The sequence below is a fragment of the Manis javanica genome, chromosome 3 (assembly GCF_040802235.1).
Source record: "Manis javanica isolate MJ-LG chromosome 3, MJ_LKY, whole genome shotgun sequence".
Taxonomy (NCBI): domain Eukaryota; kingdom Metazoa; phylum Chordata; class Mammalia; order Pholidota; family Manidae; genus Manis; species Manis javanica.
Genome location: NC_133158.1, coordinates 3162543 through 3184864, shown reverse-complemented (window position 1 = coordinate 3184864; position 22322 = coordinate 3162543). Strand labels below are relative to the sequence as shown.

The window sequence follows — 22322 nt, the reverse complement described above, 5'->3', positions numbered from 1 at the left end:
TTCCGAATGAACCTGGCCACCTCGGGAGGAGATCACTGTATACACACCCCAGACATGAAAGCCGCCGTGGTAAGGAGCATTTGAACACAGAACCCCATCCTCAGCCGTTACTGATGACAATACAGTGAGACCCTGAGAAGTCACATCTGGCAATGGTCCCGAATTTCCCCCACTAATCCAAATCCCACAAAGTCATTAAAAGGAAACGCACGTGAGGTTCCGTTTAACTTCCCACAAGACCTTCGGCCACACCTGTCCTAGCTGCCTTGCCTGACTGACCGACCTGGCGTGGCTCTTACCAAGATGGAAACACCCAGGCCAGCAGGCAGCGAGGGGCTGAGAGGCGTGGGGCAGACCACGCTGCCTGAGGTGACCCGCGGTCCCCAGCCTGAGCCCAGAGCCCCCAGCGTTGCAGCAGAGGCCTACTCTCTGTCCAGTGTCTCCTCTGCTAGACCCCCTCCCTGATGAGAGCCTGTGTGTTTATTTGCATGATGATGAAATCTGCGCCTGTGAAGTCAGTTTCCCGGCAACCTGCTTTCCTCCAAAGGAACATGTCTAAGTCGAAAGTTCTCCACTTAATTCACTGAATTTTATAGATTAGAAGGGTCAGTTTTCCTATTCCCTTATTCTACAGTCCAGGTTCCTTGGTATGCCAGATAAATCCCAGAATTTATGGGGAGACAGTAATGGAGAGAAAACTTTTATTCGAAGAATGACATACGTGGGTGGAATAAGAGGCACCTGGGAGCCTCAGAGGTGGAATCCCGAGTCAGGAAAGGCGGAGAAAAGAGCGTCTGGGGATCAGGCGCTCTCCCGCAGCCGGCGCCCTTCTCTGTCCCCCTGGACCGCCCTGGCCTCGGCTCAGGCTCACTGCTGGCCCCTTTCCTCGTCTCACATCCCAAAGTGCCTCCTCCCTCAAAGCCGGTGGAGGAGTCCAGCTTTGGGCCAGATGTGCTTAGCAGCGATACTCAGAAGCCCTTACTTGGACTTTTTGTAGCTCTTGGCAATTCTGGCACCCTTGGGCTGCCCAGAGCGGCCCCGCCGGCCACTGGAGGACTCTGGTTTTTCTAACAAGGAAGGTCCTGGCCGATCAGTGCAAGGGCCTGGATGCTCATCCGGGCTGGTGCCTGTGCAGAAATGCCCAGAGCGGAAGGTGCTGCTGCAGCAGGGGGTGTCCCCCGAGTTTTCAGCTGTGCAGTCTGTGGTGAAAGAGGCGGGAGAGGAAAGCTCAGCCCCTGCCCAGCCACGTGCAGTCCCAAACTAAAGGACCCACGAGCCCCACCTTAGGCCACACCATCCCGCCCGGCCCACCTGTGGCTTCTGCGGAAGGCGCGCAGTCCTCACACTCCCACGTCTTGCTGCAGGATCTGAGGGAGGAGCAGTGCCTGTGGGTCCCTCGGGATCCGCATGTAGCACACAGAGTGAGGCACCACCTCCTGCAGAAGAGCCCAGGAAAGGTTGTGGGGACAGTGTGACGGTTCCCACTCTCGGGATGTTTGCTACGGGCCAGGCCCTTGCTGAGGGCTTCCCAGGCATCTTCTATTTTGCAGTTCAGCCACGACCAATGTGCGGCTGAGTACTACTCCCAGGACCCCACAGGCAGGCAGCCACTCGGAAGGTGGATTTGGGGAAGGAATTGGCCCTGAGTGTCTCTCCACTGGGCACAAGGAGAGGCAGACCCTGCAGAGAGACCGGCGCACCTGCACATGAATGAGTCCTGGGTCGGTTAAGAACAGGACTCAGCATTGTGCTCACCCGGTCTGCACACGAGGGACCTTCTTGCTCCTAATAATTGCCAAGGTCTAACTCTAAGATGGTAATGACGAGAGACCTCTCTAGCCAGGAGCCTTTCCTACCCTTCATCCTCAAAGCTGTCTCTGCCTCGTTCATAGAGACAGACGGGGGCATCACAATGCTGATGGCGCTGATACAGCTCTGAGAAAGCCCCTGGCTCGAGTTCCCAGGCAGCATCTCTGCAGCGGAAGAAGAAACAGTGAGTACGGGACACAGGACCTGCCGGAGGACTTCGTCCACCTGGGAGGAACAAGGAGGAACTCAGGCTGGACGGCGAGAGCGCCACAGGCCATGGCTGGGCAGCAGAGCGGCTGCAGGGTGCGCGGAACACGGGGGGGCTCCTCAGTTCCCCACGGAATTCAAGAACCAGCCCCCTGAGGAATTCTGATCCCCAAAGCACCCTTTCCAGAAACACGCCTGCCTACCATCCCCGCTTGTTCCCTCCTTCCCCTCCGCCCTCACTCTTCACCGTGTCTCGCTGCCTTGGCTGCTGCTTTGCTCCCTGAACTCTCCTCGCACTCGCGTCCTCTAGAAAGCCCGGCAACCCACTCCCCAGCTCAGCTCCTGCTGCACAGTGTCCGCTACCTGTCTGGAATATGAATCCCCATTCTTAGCATTTCTTGAGGAAACTCTTCTCGGTTGTTGCACTGTGGACATTTGAAGAAATGCTTTGCTGATGTGTGGGCATATTTCTGTAAGAGAAACACGGCAGCCCATTGCGTTTGTAAAACCTCTACCTCTGATCACCTTTCCAGCCCACCCTCACCTCACAAAGAGGATGTTGCTAAGAGGGCTTGACAGGGGATTCCGGGCAGAGGAGTTCAGATGGGCTAGAAGAGCTGCAAATCCAGTTGTCGGACCAGGGACCGAAAGCTCAAGAACTCCCAGGAGTGCCTCGCTGTTGGCTCTGGCCGGGGGCTTGGCAGTGCTGGCCCAGCAGGGCCAGGGGCCTGGGCACATGCTTCCCCTTCCTTCTGCGTAAGAAGCAAGGCTGATCTTGAAGCTACTTGATTCACTCTAGGATCAGCTTGTTCGCTCTGGTCATCCTGAGGATTCTGGCCTAAATCTTATAATGAATAAGGTACTACAGGTCAAGAGTGACCAGAGATGGAGCTTCCTCTGCCCGCCCGGTGCCCGCCGTGTGGACAGCGCCCAGCATGGAGCGCAGAAGCCCAGGCTGCCTGTGTGGCCCCACCTGAACGCACTTGCGGTGGTAGACAGGCCGACTGCAGCACGGGCTCTGGATGTTCTCAGCGCTCGCCTGGGATAAGTCTTCACAGCACAAGACGCAGCTCTGCTCCCCCAACTGCCCCTGTTGGATGTCCTGTGTTGGACGATGTTTCCCACAAAACGACCTGTGGCAGGGCGAACAGACTTGATTTCTGCTTTGTCACTGATGCCGTTTTCCGGCTGCCGGGCCCCAGCAGGCAGTCAACCACTCAGGCCGGTGCCCAGCAACCCTGGCATTTGTTGGTGGGGGGGAGCTGGGTGAGGACCACCACATGGCTTCCCACAGCTGCTCTCCGCCAAGCACAGCCTCCCGTGCCTGAAGCCCCGCTCTCTGCTGAGCAGCCAAGAACCCAGCTGTTTGCAATCTAGGACGGGGCTGGGAAGCAAGGACCGGCCCCTGTGAATTCGCCAAGGCACTGCTTCTCATTACTGGACAGAGGGACAGACTCACTGGTGAATAAACACAGGCCGGTGAGAACTGGGCTCTGATTTCGGGTGGCTAATTAGTAGCAAGTTGCCAAGGGCAGCTGCTCCCCTGCACCACTCACTTGTACTCTCCATAGAACTGTGAAAGGCAGCCCCTCTCCTGGCCACAAGGCAGATGGAAGTTTCTGGCACACTGACCCTCCTGGCAGTTGATGGCAGCTCCCTTTCCCTTGCACACAAAGCAGGTCTGCAAATGAGATCCTGGGCAGTGATCAGGGCCCCGAGAAGGACAGACGGCCGTGGCACGGCACACCCTTCTGCGGAACGCGAATTCCGGGAAGAGCGCCATTCCCTTTCCTCGGGGAGCCTGGGGCCCAGAGCCGAGCTTCCTGCAGCACCGAGTCCTTGTTTTCCCAGAATGCTGCCCCCTCTCCTCACTTAGGACACTACCCTCCAGGGAAGTGTGGAACTTAAGAGAAGGAACAGTTGGGAAACCCAAAAGCCCTTTGACTTCTAGACGAGCAATTAGGGGACAGCTCTGAAACGGACGACGAGAAGGGTGTGAGAAGAGGCCGCCGCTGAGGCCCCCAGTTCAGAGGATTCCAACCTTCCTAGAAGCCCGGGCTGCCTCCTCTCTGATGTCTTCAGGCAGGAATCCATAGAAACCTCTGTTGGACCGGCCCCTCTGAAGCAGCTTGCTAGACAGTATCTGGGGGCAGCAGAACCAGGCCATCAGCACTGACGCTCAGGGAGGCAGCACAGTGGGGTGAGGACGTGACAGGGTAGGAGGGCTAAGGAGGAGTTTGTGGGCACATCCGCCTTTACAGGTGACATGCTTAATGAGGCTCACAGAACATTAACTATGTGTTGGGTGCTGGGCGGGCTTTTCAAATATTTAACTTTATCCTGTAAGAGCCCGAAGAGGTGGGTACTGTCATCGTCCCCATTTCACAGGAGAGATCCCATGACTTGCTCAAGGCCGCAGAACTCCAGAACCCGGGCTGCACTTGCCCTTGTGCTCTGCTGCCCCCCACGGAGGACCGCCTCTCCGTGCTGGGCACTGCAGGGGACTCTCCCTGTGATCTCCGCCTCACAGAGGAGGCCGCGGAGGTGCGGCACACTGAGCGACACAGCTGGGGTCACGCAGCGAGGGCAACAGAGCCGGCACTCACTTCCAGGCTCACAGAACCCACACTCTTCCCCTGCCGAGGCAGTGCCCCTCGGTGCAGAATAAACTCTCTCCTCAGAGTGTATTCTCTGCAGGAAGGGACCCGCCTTGAAAATTTCCTGACTATAGTCATTCTGCCTTACAGGGAAAGGGAGAAATAGAACTTTTCATAAAAACACACTTAAAAGGGCTTTTTGTTTCTGACAAGCCCCCAAAGCAGAGTCTAGAATGGAAACCAAGGAAAAAGAAGGCAAACTGTTAGGTCCCTATAAACACTGTATGCACACCAACCTGAGAAGGATGTCAGCACCCCAACCTCACCCTGCGACTCTTCCACAAATACCGGGGAGGGCGCTGGATTTCCTGCAGCGATGACGTGCAGTGTGTTACGGGGCTCTGGCTATTTTAACATTCTAGGAAGGTGGCCCTTCAAGGTGAGATGACCTGATGACACTTGGATTACAGCCGTTACGTCCCCAGTTAGGCTTAAAATATTTTAATATTATTTTTAACACTATCTCAGGGCTTTAGGACCATATGAGTGATTTCTGTTTTATTTATGCTTTTAGGTATTAAAATTTTTTACAACAAGCATGTATAATTTCTATAAACAGAAAAATCAATAGTGAAAGATTAAAAACAATCTAAATGTCCTTTAATAGGAATGTATTTTAATACTTTTTGGCACACCCATAACATGGAATACCAATTAGCTATTAAAAAGAAAAAACTAAGCAATATGTTCTCTGTGGAAAGATCTTCATAAGTACGTAAGATAAAAAAAGCAAAATACAAAATACTGTGTACAGTATGTTTATTTTTATGCTGAAGTATATATACTTGTAAATGCACTGAAATTAACCAAAAACGGAACCCAAAACCAGACAAGACTTAGCAGAGAGGAGAATCACAGACCAGTCTTTCTCATGATCATGGACGCAGAAATGAAACGAAGTATTTACAGATCGAATCTAGCTCCATATCCAAGGATAATACATCAAGGCCAAGCACGGTTTACACCAGCACTGCAGGTCTAGCTTAGGGAATTCAACAGATACGACAAATCACATTAACAAAGGCGAAAAAATCATGATTTCCTCAACAAATTTTTTAAAATTGATAAAACTCAACACACATTCATGAAACCTTCAGCAAACTAGAAATAAAAGCGAACTTCTTCAATCTGACGAAGAGTGTCTATGAAAAACCTACTGCTAACACCATATCAGATGGTGAAAAATTGGACACTGTTCTCTGATGCTGCAAACAAGACAAGGATATTAAGTCACATGGCTTCTGTCCAACTGTAGATGGGAAGTCCTGGCTAGCAGAGGCGAGAAGAGGAGCTAGAGCATTAAGAGACTGCGAAGGAAAAAGCGGAGCTGTCTTTATTCACGTGAGTGAATGTGTGCACAGGAAATCCTCAGCCAGTTACAAAAAAACAAAAGAGGAAAAACAGCTACTGAACTAATATGCAAATTTAGTAAGACTGCAGGTTAAAAAATATGGGCAAAAATTGCACTTTTTCAATATACCAGCAATAAACTTGAAAATAAAATTTAGAAATACCATTTATAATAGCATAAAAATCACGAAATACTTAGGCATACATTTAACAAAAGATGAGTAAGGCTTCTTCACTAAACAAATTGCTGAGATCAATATTAAAAGATCCAAATAAACAGGGAAATAGATCGTGTCTATGGATAGGAAGACTCAATGTTGTAATTATCTGTAAATTCAATGCAATCCCAATCCCTATCCCAATGAGGCTTTTTCTTTTTTCTTCAAGAAAAACTGACAGGCTAAAGTTTGCATGGGGAAGGAAAAGACCTAACAGCCAAAATAATCTTGAGAAAGACTGCAGAACTTACAATACTTAAAGACACCATAAAGCCACTGTAATCAAGACAACACAGTGTTTTTGTGGGGACTGATACACAGAGCAATGAGATGAAATACACCATCCAGACACAGTCAATTGATTTTGACAAAGGCAAACTGATTTGAGGTAATTTAATGGATAGGCAAAGATTTCCTAGGATATAGTTACTAACCATAAAAAAAAATTGATAAACTAGATTTCATCAAAATTAAAACTTTTGTTCTTCAAAAGACATCATTTAAAAAAATGAACAGCAAGCCACAGACCAGCAGAAAATAGTCATCATAAACACATCTGAACAAGGATTTGTATCCAGAATATATAAATAACCTTTACAACTTGGTAAGACAAAACCACCCAACTTTTAAAATGGACACAATGAGTGTAGACACTTAACAAAAGAAAATGTGTGAATGGCTCATAAGTACCCAAAAAGCAGCTCAACATCTGAAGAATTAGAGAAATGTAAATTAAAACCATGAGATGCCAGTACACACTTAATAGAATGGCAAAAATAAGAAAGACTGACCAAGTCAACTGTTGGCAAGACTACTGTGCAAGTGGAACTCTCATAAATTGCAGTGGGAGTGTAAACTGGTATAATCACTTTGGAAAGCGATTTGGCAACTTCACATAAAGTTAAGCATATAGTTAGCATACAACCAGTGACTCCACTCTTAGGCACTTGCCCAGGAGAAGTGAAAACACGTGTTTACAAGAAGACTTGTATGTGAATATTCAGGGCAGCTTGATTCATAATACCTCCAAATGCCAACTACTCAAATGTCCATCAACAGGATAAATGAGCAAATTATAATATATTCATACAACAGACTACTACTAGGCAATAAGAAGGCAAAAGCTAAGGACACACGCAACAACGTGGATGAGTCTCCAAAACACTGTGTTGAGCGAACGAAGCCAAACACGAAAAGGGTACAAACCGTTCGATTCCATTCACACGGAGTACAAAAACGAGTGCAGATCAGAACAGTGATATCTCTGATGGGTCTAATGGAAGAAGGCTGGGGGGAACTTCCTGGGGTGACGGAAATGCTTATTTTGAATGCAACAGTGTTTATATGGGGATATGCATTATAGGTTTATCTAAATTTATCAAACTGTGCACTTAACTTGGTGTACTCTTTTACCTAATAAAAAAAGAATATTGGGGAAAAAACTGGATGGATTGTTGACAGCATTTGCTTCTGGGTAGAGGACTGGGAATTCTGGATTGGGGAGAGACTTTTTATTGTACATACTTTATACTACCAGGATTTTATGGCAGGTTACATACATTACTTTTCAAAAACTAGATTAGGGAAAAAAAGCTATTAAGAGATACAAATAAACACGATTACGGATCTGAAACTGGACTCAAAATCAGAGAACAACAGACTGTATGGCAAAAGCCAAGGGACAGTCAAAGCAAAGGAAGCCATATACTCACAAGACAGAAATAATGCACACTCAGATTGTCTTTCTGAAGAAATTCCCCTAATTTTTCGGGATCCCCAGGTTCTCGAAGGCACAGCAGGCAAACTAGAAGGGAGAATGTTCAGGGGTCATTTTGGGAGCGTAACCATCTGTCCAAGCACGAGGAGTGGCATTCATTCTGACTAGCAGCGAGAACAGACGAAGTGTTATCTGATGACAGTCAGGCCTTTACATAAGTTTGGCCACATTTGAAGGGTTGACTGCAACTGCTCACTTCGTATACTTTGCTTTAAATAACTTGTTTCTTGAACTTTGAACATGACATTTAAAAATTACAGACCCTGAGCACTTCAGGATCTTAGTCTGGGAAGGAAGGACGATCAACAGTGAGGTGGGCAAGTCTGCTGCCACACGGGTGGCCTCCACTGAGGCCAGGAGGCAGCAGCCAAACAGACCTCCAGGCTTTCTTACCGGGCCCTGAGGACAGCTTCCTCCGGGTCGCCCTCCTTGTCTTGGCAGACTTTCTGTACAAAAGAAAGAAGAATAAGATGGTCTTTAAGGATCCTGTCAACACCCTTGCAACATTTCCCTCAAAATGCCATCTGTGGATCTGATGATAGATCAAAATAGCAAAAGGCTAACATACCAGGTTCTTTTTCCATTTCATATTGTTTGAATGTACAAAACACACCCACTGCACTGAATTATAGGAGATTGTAACCATTTTTCTATTCCCGTGCCTGTGTTGCCTGTTGACTAAATGAATGAAAAAGCAAAACCCCTTTTATTCTCAAACTGTTTCTACCACTCTGAATCTCAGGTGGTGCCATGTTTACAAAACATATTAGACACTAAAGGTGATTTTAAAATTAATTAATAATTTCCTATTGCTAGGCCCTATACTCTTGGCTTTTATATGCATTAGCTCAAGGAATCTATAGAATGCTCTTAAAAAGTGGGTGCTCTTATGCACATTTTCCAGAAGAGGAAACATAAAGAAATAAAGTAACCTGTTCCAGGTCACCTAGCTAGCAGGCGTGAGCAGCAGGAAATGACTCTAGGCAGTAGGGCTCCCAAGGCAGCACTTTTGCTACTAGGGACCTGGGAGGAGAGGGCCCAGGGCAGCTTCCAGAGGACCACTGGTGCATGCTTCCATGCTACCCAACCCCAATCCCACAAAGTGCAGCATATATCACCGGCCATCAAACAATTTCTCCCAAAACTCCCTTACATCATCTACTATACCTCAATACTTGACATTCCTTCTGGTCTTTTACAGTCTTCATTCGCTGCTGCCTCTCTCCCTCCTATCTTGAATTCTTCTACAATATTATGAGGACACAGGCTCTTCCAACTATAAATATAAACAGGGCTTGGTCAGCAATTTAATTCCATATTTGGTTTTCAAGTTCCACAGGGGCAGAGCAATGGTGCACTTCACCTCACAACCCAATCTGTGAAAACAGATGGGACTCACCCAGGATCGATGCTAATAATGGCCAATAATTATATCGTGTCCAGACCTGTTCTAGGCATTTCCCATGTGTTAATTCACAAAAACTCCATGAAGTGGGTACCACTATTATCCCCATTTTCATGGTGAGGAGTCCGAGGCACAGAGAGGCACTTAACAAGGTCAGTTACTGCTACCACACAGCAGAAGAAGAACTTAGAATCATCGCCTCACCTGGATAAATGGTTGTTTTCTTTGGGCCTTCGAAATTAATAAGGTGGCATTCAGGAAAAAGGGCTCCTTTTGCCCTCAAGTACAGATGCCTTAATTCTACCCAGTAAAAGCTAGGGAAGATAGCTTTTTCCTAGGAAAAAGGCGTTTGTGGGACTTTGGCTGCCTGAAGCAATAACTCCCTCTAGCGGGAGACCAAAGGGTAACACTGACAAACCGGACCTCGGCTCCAACACCGTCCACCAGGCTCAGGTGGCCACTGAGGTCTGGCCTGTTCCCAGCCTTGGTCTAGATCGGACACAAGAGTAAAATGGCCAGAAGTGGAGGAGGAGACACCCTCACATGCCTTCGCCCACCACCGTCAGAAGACTGCAAATTCACAGTTCGCACTGATTACGTGGGAAACCCCTGAAAGTGAAGGGGGGCGGAATAAAATCCACTCCTGAGAAGGAAGGACTGTGTCTAGTCGGGGAGAAGAGGACGGCATTTCTTAGAAGGGGAGACGACTGAGTCAGGTCAGCCCAGGGGCATATGCTTCAGCACTCCTGTCCTAAAAGCACAGCGTGTGAACGCCTGCAGGGGCTGATGCAAACAACCACTGGGGTACTGGGTGTTCTGAAACCAAGGCTGCTCGTGTTCGCTCGCCTCCTCTTCTAACCCGGTTGCCCTTGCAGAAGAAATGCCACTGGATGGCTTCTTACCCAACCAAATCACCCGGCAGGCTGGAGGAGGAGAGACAGAGGGCAGCCCCGCGAGCTGACCACTGAGCGGTTCCCCCTGTCGGGGCCATCCCCACCCTTAGCAACAGAAAAGAAACCTTGAAACGTCAGTTCTTCGCATCGCTGTACCACGACGTTCCTTGAGCGGGTTCTGTGCACACTGGTAGTTAGAGGAAGGCGCGACAATCTTCACAGCGGCTCGGTCCCAGATTTCCTGACCGAACGGATGCTCCCTTGACACGGTTACCAAGTTGTTTCACTGGATAAGCGCTGGGTAAAAGCTTGTTGAGAAAATTAAAAATGAATAAGCGTGTTCGGCCCCGCCGCCCCAGGAATAAACAATAGTATTTGGAAAATACCTGCCGGTGTGGCCGCAACAGTCCCCCGGAGGTAACAGTTGGAGAAGGGGCTCAAGGAGCATCCCGCGAATGGCAGACCAGGCTCAAGTCGCGCCTGCCGGGCGGGGGATGCGCGGCCGGGCCGGAGGGCGCCGCTGTCCCGGAGCTTTATCCGTTGTCACAAGCCGTGGTGGCTACCTTCCGGGCGACCGCCCCGCGCGGCGACTGCGCCGGTGAAGGGGGCGAGCGCGCAAGGGAGAGACGGGTCACGCGCACTGGGACCCAGGGAGAACGCGGCCGCGGGGATCTGGGCAAGGCCGACCGTTGGCGGAGCTGGGGCACTAACGGCGGCGCGCCCGCCCCGCCTCTTCCTTTCGCGACACTGCGCCCGACATCGCGCTCGCCCCGCCCCTTCCTCTCGCGCCACCCGCGCCCAACACCTCCCCCCCAGCCCCTTCCCCTCGCCCCGCCTCTCGCGCGAGCGCGCGGGCGTCTGGAGTCCAACCCGCGGAAGACAAGCCCAGAGGCGGGGCGGTGGCCGTCGCGCCGTGGTGACGTATGCCGCTGGCGCGCGCGAGTGACGCTAAGGGCCCGTTGTCTGTGTGTGGGGCTAGGGGCCCCGGGGCGGCGGGGGCTCCCGGCGGGGGCGACGGTGTGTCGGGAGGGCCTGGACATGGCGCTGAGGGGCTGCCCCGCGGGAAGATGAATAAGGGCTGGCTGGAGCTGGAGAGCGACCCTGGTGAGGAGGGGGCCGGGCGGGCCGGGCGCGGGCTGGGGAGGTCGGGTGGGCCCGAGAAGCGCCTGCCTGACCACCACTCGCTCCTCTTGTCGCCCCATCCAGGCCTCTTCACCCTCCTGGTGGAAGATTTCGGTAAGAGCCTCTCCAAGCCCCCGGGTCCGGGCTGTAGTGGGGCCACTCCTGCCCCCGTCCACGGCCGGGGGCAGCCCTTCCCGACTTCTTTCCTTCCCTAATGGCAGGTGTCAAAGGTGTGCAGGTGGAGGAGATCTATGATCTTCAGAGCAAATGCCAGGGGTGAGTGGCTTGGCCCCGGGTCAGCTCCTTACCCCCCCCCCCCAGGGCTAGGGAAGGGTGCCCCTCAAGAGAGGTAGGTAGTACGAGGAACCGCAGGTTGTAAAATCTCATAAGGAGGCCTCCTTCCCCTTTGGGTGCCCTCCTGGTCAGGCCGATGTTTTTTCTGTCTCCAGTCTTACCTCAGAACTTCCCTTTATGTAGTAGTCCTCTGTCCCCTCCAGTACAAATCCTAACCTTCCTTTGGAGAACAGTTCAGCCGCTTTTTCTGGTCGTGGGTCAGGAAGCCAACCCCTTCTCTTGACCCAGGTCACAGTGTCTTGTGCAGCTGTAATTTATTAAAACACTGCTTTAATGTGCCTGTGTGCCAGGGCTTTAATCTCCATGCAGAAGTCCTGTGTTGACTGGTTGGTGTTTGGCATCTGACAAGGCCCCTCCTGGGTGACCAACCTCAGGGTCTTGCCTTGGTGATTCTGCAGAATAGAGGTATAAGGGGACTGCTACAGTGACTGAGCCAGGAAATCTGCTTTTGTTTCCCAGGAAAGAGGGACTGACAAGGGTGTTCATTTGCTTCACTGGGGCCCAGTCTTGGGGCCCAAAAGCGAGAACTAGTATTTACCTTCTGTTCCTACCTTGTCTTGGGCCATTAGTTCAGCTTTTCTCTCATCCCCAAACCATAGATTCCATAAGGACACTGGGTAGACTCCTGGAGTGCCACAGCCAGAAGCTGATGCTTGACTGCACGGCAGGCTTCTGGGGCATGAGGGCTTAGGGCCACTTGGGGCAGTGTTTTTTCTGTCTCCAGTCTTACCTCAGAACTTCCCTTTATGTAGTAGTCCTCTGTCCCCTCCAGTACAAATCCTAACCTTCCTTTGGAGAACAGTTCAGCCGCTTTTTCTGGTCGTGGGGGAGAGGAAGCAGGGAAAGGTGCAATCGTGGGAAGGGCACCTGGGTGGTAACACAGAGCAAGGGAATAGGGGGAGAAAGGGGATGCTGTTTGCTCCCCACACTGGGCTGGTCTAGCTCTGCCACTTACTTTCCCCAGCCCCGTGTACGGGTTCATCTTCCTGTTCAAATGGATCGAAGAGCGCCGGTCTCGTCGCAAGGTCTCTACCTTGGTGGATGACACATCTGTGATTGATGACGATATTGTGAATAACATGTTCTTTGCCCACCAGGTCTGCTGGGCTCTATGTTCTGTCTGGCGGGTGGGATGATGCCACTGTCTGCCTGGAAAGTGGAAGTGGGGGAAGGAGGAGGAGGAGATAGGCAGATACCAAGGGCGATGGTTACAGAAGTCCCTCAGCAGAAGGAACTGAGCTCTTATTGACAAAAAAAAGGGGGGGAGTATCTTTAGAGCAGGATGGCGTGAGTCAGACTCCTGGTATTTAGTCAAATGAAGAAATGTTGGGCAGAGATGTAAGGAGCTGATGAGGGTCATCCAGATATGACTGTCCCTCTCTGGGTACCCATTCCCAATGAGAAAGGGCTTGGGGTGAGGGATGCTGTGTATGGGTAACTGTTCTTGGTTTCACAGCTGATCCCCAACTCTTGTGCCACTCATGCCCTGCTGAGCGTGCTCCTGAACTGCAGCAGTGTGGACCTGGGGCCTACCCTGAGTCGCATGAAGGACTTCACCAAAGGCTTCAGCCCTGAGGTAGGCTGCAGTGCCTCGATCCTGACCCCAGGGCCCCTGGCAGTGCCACCACATGGCATTTGGCAGCAGGAGGCTTTTCCTTTTCAGCTAATTGTTTACATTGTGGCCTTGAAGTTAATCATGTAAGACAACTGATTTTTAAGTCCACTTGTCAGGACACAGACCTAGAGAAGGAAAGATTGCTTATGTGACACCATGTTAGGCCTTTCTTTACTAGGACTTTATCAGGCCGTGTTGCTCCCCAGTGTCCACTGATTACCATGCAAGACCACTACAGCCCATTTCTTCAGGGCTCCAGAGCTCACTTCTGCCCCCTCTTGCGTTTCAGGAGAGCCATCTTGTTGCTTCAGGTACCTGGAATGCCCAGGCCTGCTCTCCTGAGCTTTGCTTCCCAGTGGTCTGCCTGAGAAATTGTTTCAATGTGCCTTATTTTCTTCCCTTAGAGTAAAGGATATGCGATTGGTAATGCCCCGGAGTTGGCCAAGGCACATAACAGCCATGCCAGGTCTGTGGGACTTGGTGGGAGGTGATCAGGGTTGGAGTGAGGAAGGGTTGCCCATTCTGGGCCTTGACCACGTCCTTCCCTAGGCCTGAACCACGCCACCTCCCTGAGAAGCAGAACGGGCTGAGCGCAGTGCGAACCATGGAGGCATTCCACTTCGTCAGCTATGTGCCCATCACAGGCCGGCTCTTTGAGCTGGATGGGCTGAAGGTCTACCCCATTGATCACGGTAGGCACTCTGAACAGGGCCCATTAGGTCTCTCTGCTGCCTTGCTAGGGCTGAGGTCCTCAGGTGCTTGGGACCCAGTGGTGGGGCGGTGGGTGGGTGGGGGAATTGAGGACAACCTGGCTCTGGCCAGATGGCACTGTGCAGACTAGCCCCTGACTGACTCTCTGGCTCAACTGCTTTTCATCCTCCTTCCCAAACTCAGGGCCTCCCACCTGCTGACTCCTCATCTTGGTCTTCCCTAGGGCCCTGGGGGGAGGATGAGGAGTGGACAGACAAGGCCCGGAGGGTCATCATGGAGCGTATTGGCCTCGCCACTGCAGGGTAAGGACCCTGTGCTTGCTCTGCCCTCTGGGGCTGTGCCCCTCTGGGAGGGGCAAAGAAAGGGAAACCAAGGTAGAGCGAGACCAGATGATTTGTGCAAAGCAAGATCAAGATTAGTTCTTGGGCTTCCAACTCCTTGCCCTACTTCCCCACCCAGATGGCCTATTTCAGGATAGGCTGAGGAGGGGCAGCCCTTACGGGAGCCCTGGGCGCCCCGAGTGTGGTGGCTCACTTCCTGACAGGCCACTCACACAGCTCCTTGGAAGGCACTAGCTCAGGTACCCAGCGTGAATGGCTAGCTGCTGCCTGCCTGCTGGGGTGGGGCCTGTACCTGTGGCTGCAGGCGTGACTTCAGGGCGCCTTGCCGGGGTGTCTGCCTCACGTCCGGGGCTGGGGCTGTGACTGCAGGGAGCCCTACCACGACATTCGCTTCAACCTGATGGCAGTGGTGCCTGACCGCAGAATCAAGTATGAGGCCAGGCTGCACGTGCTGAAGGTGAACCGGCAGACCGTGCTGGAGGCGCTGCAGCAGGTGGGCACCCGTCCTGCGTGGCCCCTACCCAGCCCAGCCTTTCCCTCCTGGCTACCGGGGCATCGGTTCCTGGCTTCCCACGTCGCTCTGTTTTGGATCTGGGCCTCAGCTCACCACTCGTTTCCCTTTGCTCCCTTGGCAGGAGAGGGGGGCTTGGAGTGGGGAGGGAGAACAGCTTCTCCGAGGAGGTGTGAGTCCATTGGCTGTAGCCTCCCGAGAGGCAGTGAGTGGGACCGAGGCCTGTAGCTGCCCGGCAGAGAGGCTGCAGTCTGCCTCTCCTCCTCTGAGCCTTGGGTTCTGTTTTCAGCTGATAAGGGTAACACAGCCAGAGCTGATTCAGACCCACAAGTCTCAAGAGTCACAGCTGCCTGACGAGTCCAAACCCGCCAGCAGCAAGTCCCCCCTGGCACTGGAGACAGCCAGGGCCCCGGCGGCTTCTGAGGGCACCCACACAGGTAACCAGGCCTGAGAGCCACCCCCTTTTAGCTTGACCTGGGAGGCCCAGGCAGAGCACATCTTCCTCTGTGAAGGCATCCAGGCAGTGGCTCCAAGGCTCCTATCGGAGGCCTGTAGCCTCTCCCCCTGGGACGAGGAGGAACAGTCCCTCCCTGAGGAAGGGCACCTGGAATGGGCTGCCATCACCAGCGGCCCCTGAGCCTTCCCTGGAGTGTCTAGTCCCTTCCTGGCTTACTCGAAGGGCTCTTTTCATCTCATCCTTCTCCTGTCTCGCTATGGGTCTTTCCGTCTCAGATGGGGTGGAGGAGGTGACTGGTGCGTGTCCACAAGCCCCGACACACAGCCCTCCTGGAAAGCCCAAGCTGGTGGTGAAGCCTCCCGGGAGCAGCCTCAATGGGGTTCCCCCCAGCCCCTCTCCCATTGTCCAGCGGCTGCCGGCCTTCCTGGACAATCACAACTATGCCAAGTCCCCCATGCAGGTAAGCTGAAAGAGCCCTCACAGGGTCCCTCCAGGTAGCCAAGTCCCTTTGATACTCAAGAAGCCCCCATAACAACAGGGGCTTAGGAAGGCAGAGAGATCTCCTCGGGCTTTAAATCCATTCACACAGCTGTGGGGCTGAATGTGCAGGACATGTTCCTTGGCCCAACCCCATGGTTGGGTTCTGCAGGTCAAATAAAGGCACATGTTTGAGCGTACTCTCTGAGAAGCTCTGTGTAGGCAGGTGGTGGCGGGGGTGCGGGGACAGCAGCCTCCCCAGAAGGCCACGGCAGATTGGGCCTGGGAGAGCCTTGTTAGTTTTCTTCCCATCTGTGAGTGCTGTGCCCAGCCTAGGCTGGCTGGCCCCCGCTCATGGCTGCCCTGGTCTCTGTCCCAGGAGGAGGAAGACCTGGCAGCAGGTGTGGGCCGCAGCCGAGTTCCAGTGCGCCCACCCCAGCAGTACTCCGATGACGAGGATGACTATGAGGATGACGAGGACGATGACGTGCAGAGCACCACCTCTGCCGTCAGGTTAGCCACAGCTCTGTGCGGCTGGAAGCTCCGCGTGCCGTGGTTGCTATCTGGAATATTCCAGCCCGGGTCTGAGAATAATGCCGAGCATCTACTGAGCGTAGAGCCCTGGGGAAAGGGCCGAGCACATTTAACGAGACATCAAGGCAATAAGTTGGGAGGTAGCCTTTCAGCTAGGCCTTGAGACTGGATGCAGCAGGCCTGGAGTTGTGGTGGGAGTAGCTTTGCTGAAAGATACAGCATTGGCAAAGGCCAGAAGTGAGGCAGTTGGAATAAAGAAGGTGTCATTTGAGGACACCTGGCTGCCGCTGTTAGAACTCAGGGTGCCAGGCTTGGCATGGCTGGGTCAGGCTGCTGGACCAAGAGGAGCTGTTGTGTCAGTCCCAGAGGCCAGGGTGTGTTGAGGCCATGCTGGGTGTGGTCACTTGGCTCATCCCCTTGGCTCACCTCTCTTTGGGCACCCCAGGTACAAGCGGAAGGGGCCAGGGAAGCCAGGATCATTGAGTGGCTCTGGGGATGGGCAGCTGTCAGTGCTTCAGCCCAACACCATCAACGTCTTGGCCGAGAAGCTCAAAGAGTCCCAGAAAGACCTCTCAACTCCTCTGTCCATCAAGACAGGCAGCGGGGCCGGGAGTCCAGCGGTGGCCATGCCAATGCACTCGCAGCCCTCGCCCACCCCCAGCAATGAGAGCACAGACACCGCCTCCGAGATCGGCAGCGCTTTCAACTCGCCGCTGCGCTCGCCCATCCGCTCAGCCAACCCGACGCGGCCCTCCAGCCCCGTTACCTCCCACATCTCCAAGGTGCTTTTTGGAGAGGATGACAGCCTGCTGCGTGTTGACTGCATACGCTACAACCGCGCTGTACGCGACCTGGGGCCTGTCATCAGCACAGGCCTGCTGCACCTAGCTGAGGACGGGGTGCTGAGTCCCCTGGCATTGACAGGTGGGCCTGGGGCTGGCTCACTGGCCGCTTGGTATAGGGAAGAGGAAGATGGCCAAGTGACCACCGGGTGTCTTGCCCTCTGATGGGTTTTCTCGTGCCTTCTCTTTCCAGAGGGTGGGAAGGGTTCCTCGCCCTCCGTTAGACCGAACCAAGGCAACCAGGTGTCCAGCGGCCTGGAGGAGAAGGAGGTAGTGGAAGCTGTGGATGGCAGAGAGAAGTCTGGGCTGGTCAGGCCCTGTGAACCCTCAAATGGGGAGAAGTACTCACCCAAGGTGAGCCCACCTTCAGCTCTCTTTGGATCCTGGCAGAGGCAAGGGCCCAGGGCACTGTGGCCGGGTGCTGGTTATTGATTGGAATTTTGGTGTGAAGTTGGTGGCTGAAGCCAGGCCAGGAAGCCTGCCTGGGTTAGGTGTTGACAGGAGCCTCCACAGGCTGCCTGGACTCAGGCTGCTCAGTCTGGCCTCTGGCTGCTCCCTGGTAGTGGGGTTTTGGTGCCGGCAGCCCCCGCCCCAGACACTGCTGGGTTTTGGCAGGAGCTGCTGGCGCTGTTGAAGTGTGTGGAGGCTGAGATTGCAAACTATGAGGCCTGCCTCAAGGAGGAGGTGGAGAAGAGGAAGAAATTCAAGGTGGGTCCTCTCCTCACCTGCCTGGCCCTCTGCCCGGGGCTGTCCTCCCAGAGGTGCGACCTCCTGAGGCCAGCCGGTGGCTGCTCTGGAGAGCTGGCTGCCACTGCTTCATCCTTCTCTCTCTCAGGTCGACGACCAGCGGAGGACCCACAACTATGATGAGTTCATTTGCACCTTCATCTCCATGCTGGCTCAGGAAGGTGAGGGGCTTGCTGCTGGCACGTGCCTGACGTGCCACGCTTGGGACCATGGCCCTCAGTGCCCCCTCCAGGGGCTCAGGGCAGGAAGGGAGAGCCTCAGTTCCAGGCCCAGCAACAGAGCCCATCGGGGGGGCGACTGCTGGGCCTCCAGCCCCTCCTCAGGGGCCTCTGCCTCTCCACAGGCATGCTGGCCAACCTGGTAGAGCAGAACATCTCGGTGCGACGGCGCCAAGGGGTCAGCATTGGCCGGCTCCACAAGCAGCGGAAGCCTGACCGGCGGAAACGCTCACGCCCGTACAAGGCCAAGCGCCAGTGAGGGCTGCCGACCCTGACTGCGGCCGCTCTTGCCGCATGGCCCTCAGTAGGGCCCCCCTCCGTCCCACTCCTCTTTCCCAGTGTTACTGAACAGCTCCAGCCACAGAGCCCAGGCCTGGGAGCCAGGCCAGAGTCCCTGCTCCGGGAATTGTGCCTGGGGCCAGGTGGAGCCGGGCAGTGGGCTCTGGGGCAGCAGCTGGAGCTGGTGCACGGTGAGGTGCCATGGCCTCCTCCACAGCCGGCTGTGGAGCAGCGGGACCTGGCCTCTCCCCTAGGCACAGAATATATATTTTACCTACAGAGACGTCTATTTTTCTGGGCTCTAACACATCTTGCCACCGCTGTGTTGACATAGCCAGCTTCCTGACTGCCTTCACTCTAACAGCTGTCATCCTGGTGGGCCCAGGTCCCTGCTTCGTGCAGGGATCATGACTGCAGGGTCACAGTTGGGGGTTGGGGTAGGCATTGGGCTCTGCTGCCCTGGCCCAGCCACCACTGGTCCCAGTTGTGAGCGAGTCGGGTGTGCTGTCCATCCTCCTGGGAGAGCTCCAAACTCAGGCCTGGTGCTGGGCTGGGTTGGGAGTGGGTACCCCAGTGGATAGTTGAGGGGTCCCGTGGTCTGAGTGAAGTGTTTGGTGGCCCCGTAGTCTCCCTTGTGGCTCCAGCTGGGCTTATCAAGACTGCTGTCTGCGATGAAGCTCTGGGCTCTGCCTTCAGTGTTGTGGCCCTGGCAGGGGGCCTGCCTTGGGCTCCTGGGCTGTCCCTGAAGCCTGGGGCTCAGAGGAGCCTCTGCCCAGCCCCTCAGTATTACCATGTCTCCTTGTGGGGATAGCAGAGACAGGGCTGCTTGCAGGAAGCTGGCCCCACTCAGCTCCCCCTGCCATGTCAGCTTCCCCAGCCTCTCCAGGCACTTGGGGGACAACAGGACCAAGACAACCAGTTGGAGCCCCAGTGTTCCCAGAGGGCCTGATGCCAAAGGGTAATGGGCCCAGCACTGCCTCTGGAGCTCTGGCCCCAAGCACAACCCTGTGGCCTCTGCCAGATGGCTCTGAAGGTGATCTAAGGAGACCCAATACCTGTACATAGCAACTAGGGCGGGGGAAGGCTGGCAGGCACCCTGCCTCTGTGCCAAGCATAGCTTGGCCCCTCTGGCCCCTGTAAATACTGGATCAGTGAATGAATAAAATTCTCCTAAAAACTGAGCCCTCCTGTTGTTGCGGGCCTGAGGCTTGTAAGCTGGGCTGCAGTGGGAGTGAGGCCCCCTAACCAGACCCAGGCCCAGGGCCTTGTCACCAGAGAGGTGAACAGCATGCATTCTAGGGCATCCAGCCTTCTGAGGCAGAGATCGCTAGGACCCCAGGCCTGAGAGTGAGGACCTGAGCTGGGGGGGGGGGCGGGGTGGATGGTGGTGGTGCTTCTGGTGGGCTGTGGAGCCTGGAGAGATGTGCAAGGAGCACTTTGAGAGGAGACAGTTGTGGTGGGCCTGGTGGCTGCCGGGTAGGCGCTGGGGCTCTGCACGGTGGAGGTGGGGCTGCCTCCGGCCTCACTGGTGTGCTGTCCAGGAGAGGCCTGGGACTTCGAAGGGCTCCCCCTCTAGTTGCCCCTGGGCAGTTCCAGCCAATCAGAGCTGTCCCGTGCTCACGCTCTGGAGGCCACCGCAGCCCCTCGCCCCCACCACTGCCCCTGGCAGGGAGCCCCACAGAGGGCCTGGTGTAAGCAGCTAGGCTTTAAACTGCTCAGCACGCTCAGCTTTAATGGCCTGAGCCTGCCTGTCAGAGTCTAGTAGTCCAGGGCACAGATGAGGGCCACGCCACGCTTTATCCAGTGTCGCTGGGGCTGGTCGGCGGGGATCTCCACAGCGACAACGTAGTTGGTGGAGTGGCCTGTGGTTGACAGTGTTCCTGGAGAAGGAGTGGAGGTTAAGTCGTCTACCACAAATAGAGCAGGAACAGGACAAAGACGAGGGACTTGGCAGATAGTTGGAGACAAGGAAGGGCCCTAATTCCTGAGGAAGCCTGTCTGGTGAGTGGGTCTGCAAGGCTAAGGCTTGTCCGAGGCTGAGGGTGGGAGTGAGACGGCTGACGCACTGCTTGTCCCTGTTGGGGGCAGCTGACGTCGCTCGTCCCTCCCTGCAGGTTTGCTATCCCCTCTGAACTTCCATGGGTGGGCTGGGGCCCCCAGGACCAAGGTGGGTCTGCTGAGGGAGGCGAGAGCATGGTGACCTCCCAGCCTGGGCCCAGCCCCTGGCTCTCCCCTGCCTGCTGTGAGCCCAGCTCCGTCTGGGCCAGGTTCATCTCAGGAGTGCTGACATGTCGGCCATCCTGTTCAGGTAGCCTGGGTCTGGCCCAAGTGGCCCGGGCCCCCACCCGAGTGTGGGCTCCCCGCCTGGGCCCGTACCAGCTCGGGTCAGCGTCTTATAGATGGGGCACAGGTAGTGGTCCTGGTCCTGGGTCTTGCGGTTGGGTGTCGGCAGGAGCCAGATGACAGCCATCTCTGTGTACAGCTCCTTGGGCCGCGATTCAGCCAGCTGGAAGGCCACAGGGTCCCAGCGGGCGCCTTCCAAGAACAGTCCGTGGATGTAGCTTCCCTCTCTGGGCCTCTCCTTGAGCTCCGGCACTGACTGGCGTATCACCTGCGGTGGGCACGCATGACACCCAGAAGCTGAGTTGGGAGGCACAAATACCTCCTTGAGGGTTTTGCCTGCCTGTTGCTCACCCACCATTTCAGCTGGTTGCCTGCAGGCTGCGCCCTGCCCCTGGAGACTTCCCTGGGCTTTGTGGCCTCCCTGCCCCCCAAGCCCATCTCCGGTGTCTCCTAGGTGCCAGCCAGCAGTGGCCTCAGTGTGCCTCCTGCCTGAGTTGTACCCCAACCTGTCACCTGCCCTGGCCCTGACTGTGCACACCTTGAAATCGAATGAGATGGTATCAATGGAGATGGCGGACTTGCGGGCAAAGTTCTGCAGTGTGCCTGTCAGGAAAGCCTGGGGGAAGAAGAAGCCACTGATCCAGAAGACAGCGGGGATGCCCTGTCTGATCCAGGCCTGTAGGAAGTCCACGCGCTGCAGCAGGTCCCTGACCCATGCAGACAGCGGCTTGAGGGATGGGTAGGCCTTGGTGTTCCAAAGCTCAGGCACGGTGTTGTTGTATAGGTTGGCAGCCATCAGCTCCAGCGGGGAGGACATCACCACCAGCCCCTTGAGGGCCTTGAGCAGGTCTTTCAGTGTCCCTGTGATCACCTGCAGCAGCCGGTTGTACCTAGGGGGCCGTGGCAAGCAGACAGGCAGTGGTTCAGGCCATGTGGCAGTGTCTACACTACCCAGCTGTAGGCCAGAGACAGAGAACTATGGCAAAACATAGGGGCTAAGAGCATACAGCTGGGCTGGGCAGCCTGGGGACCAATCCCAACTCTGGCCCTTAGCAAATATGTGACCTTAAGTCACGTAACTGTTCAAGGCCTTGGTTTACTCATCTGCAGAATGGGAATAATAAAAATGTGGCTGAGTTAGAGGATGGATTTATTGCACTTGGCATGCGTGGCACCTGGCCCATAGTAGCTTTTGCTGTCATTTCTCTACAGTCCAAAGGCCACCACGGCTGGGGGAGATGAGGAATTACCGAATGACCTCCTGTACTAGCACCGTGTTCATTGACTCCTCATACAGCACGGGGTACTTGGCCATGACCAACTTCAAGTTGATGGGTTCAGGCACCTGGAGCAGAATGTTCTGGGCTACGTCCTCCACTACCTGTGGGAGCAAAGGGGCACTGGAGGTCTGGGCTGGCCCCCCTTAATCCTTGCAGGATTCCACATGCACAAAGT

General features: G+C 54.5%; 3 protein-coding genes across 4 annotated transcripts in view; 1 reads left to right on the top strand and 2 right to left on the bottom strand.

The window, feature by feature from the left end:
• Positions 1 to 687: 687 nt before the first annotated feature.
• Positions 688 to 11070, bottom strand: PHF7 (PHD finger protein 7). 2 transcript variants are annotated; one of them, XM_017672025.3, is made up of 12 exons: positions 10703 to 11070; positions 10442 to 10624; positions 9186 to 9294; positions 8412 to 8464; positions 7954 to 8045; positions 4058 to 4159; positions 3573 to 3679; positions 2990 to 3149; positions 2380 to 2486; positions 1857 to 1973; positions 1312 to 1436; positions 688 to 1199 (listed from the first exon to the last, which is right to left on the bottom strand). In XM_017672025.3, the coding sequence occupies exons 3-12, from the start codon at positions 9224 to 9226 to the stop codon at positions 979 to 981; spliced, it is 1125 nt and encodes a 374-aa protein (XP_017527514.3). In that variant the 5' UTR covers positions 9227 to 9294; positions 10442 to 10624; positions 10703 to 11070; the 3' UTR covers positions 688 to 978. The 2 variants fall into 2 exon arrangements, with proteins under 2 accessions (XP_017527514.3, XP_017527513.3); XM_017672024.3 differs by having other exon boundaries at positions 3573 to 3697; positions 10703 to 11069.
• A 185-nt stretch (positions 11071 to 11255) lies between these two features.
• BAP1 (BRCA1 associated deubiquitinase 1) lies at positions 11256 to 19705 on the top strand. Its single transcript, XM_017672033.3, has 17 exons — positions 11256 to 11420; positions 11523 to 11552; positions 11660 to 11714; positions 12757 to 12889; positions 13249 to 13368; positions 13812 to 13873; positions 13957 to 14099; positions 14342 to 14420; positions 14829 to 14952; positions 15260 to 15407; positions 15703 to 15887; positions 16284 to 16417; positions 16884 to 17362; positions 17474 to 17634; positions 17896 to 17988; positions 18116 to 18188; positions 18371 to 19705. The coding sequence occupies exons 1-17, from the start codon at positions 11384 to 11386 to the stop codon at positions 18502 to 18504; spliced, it is 2190 nt and encodes a 729-aa protein (XP_017527522.3). The 5' UTR covers positions 11256 to 11383; the 3' UTR covers positions 18505 to 19705.
• A 521-nt stretch (positions 19706 to 20226) lies between these two features.
• Positions 20227 to 22322, bottom strand: part of DNAH1 (dynein axonemal heavy chain 1) — a 67923-nt gene continuing 65827 nt past the window's right edge. The window contains exons 76-79 of the mRNA XM_073230683.1: positions 22118 to 22248; positions 21406 to 21757; positions 20901 to 21135; positions 20227 to 20404 (exon numbers count right to left, since the gene is read on the bottom strand). Of these exons, the coding sequence (XP_073086784.1) occupies positions 20283 to 20404; positions 20901 to 21135; positions 21406 to 21757; positions 22118 to 22248 (840 nt within the window). The 3' untranslated portion in view covers positions 20227 to 20282. The remainder of the gene's footprint in view (positions 20405 to 20900; positions 21136 to 21405; positions 21758 to 22117; positions 22249 to 22322) is intronic.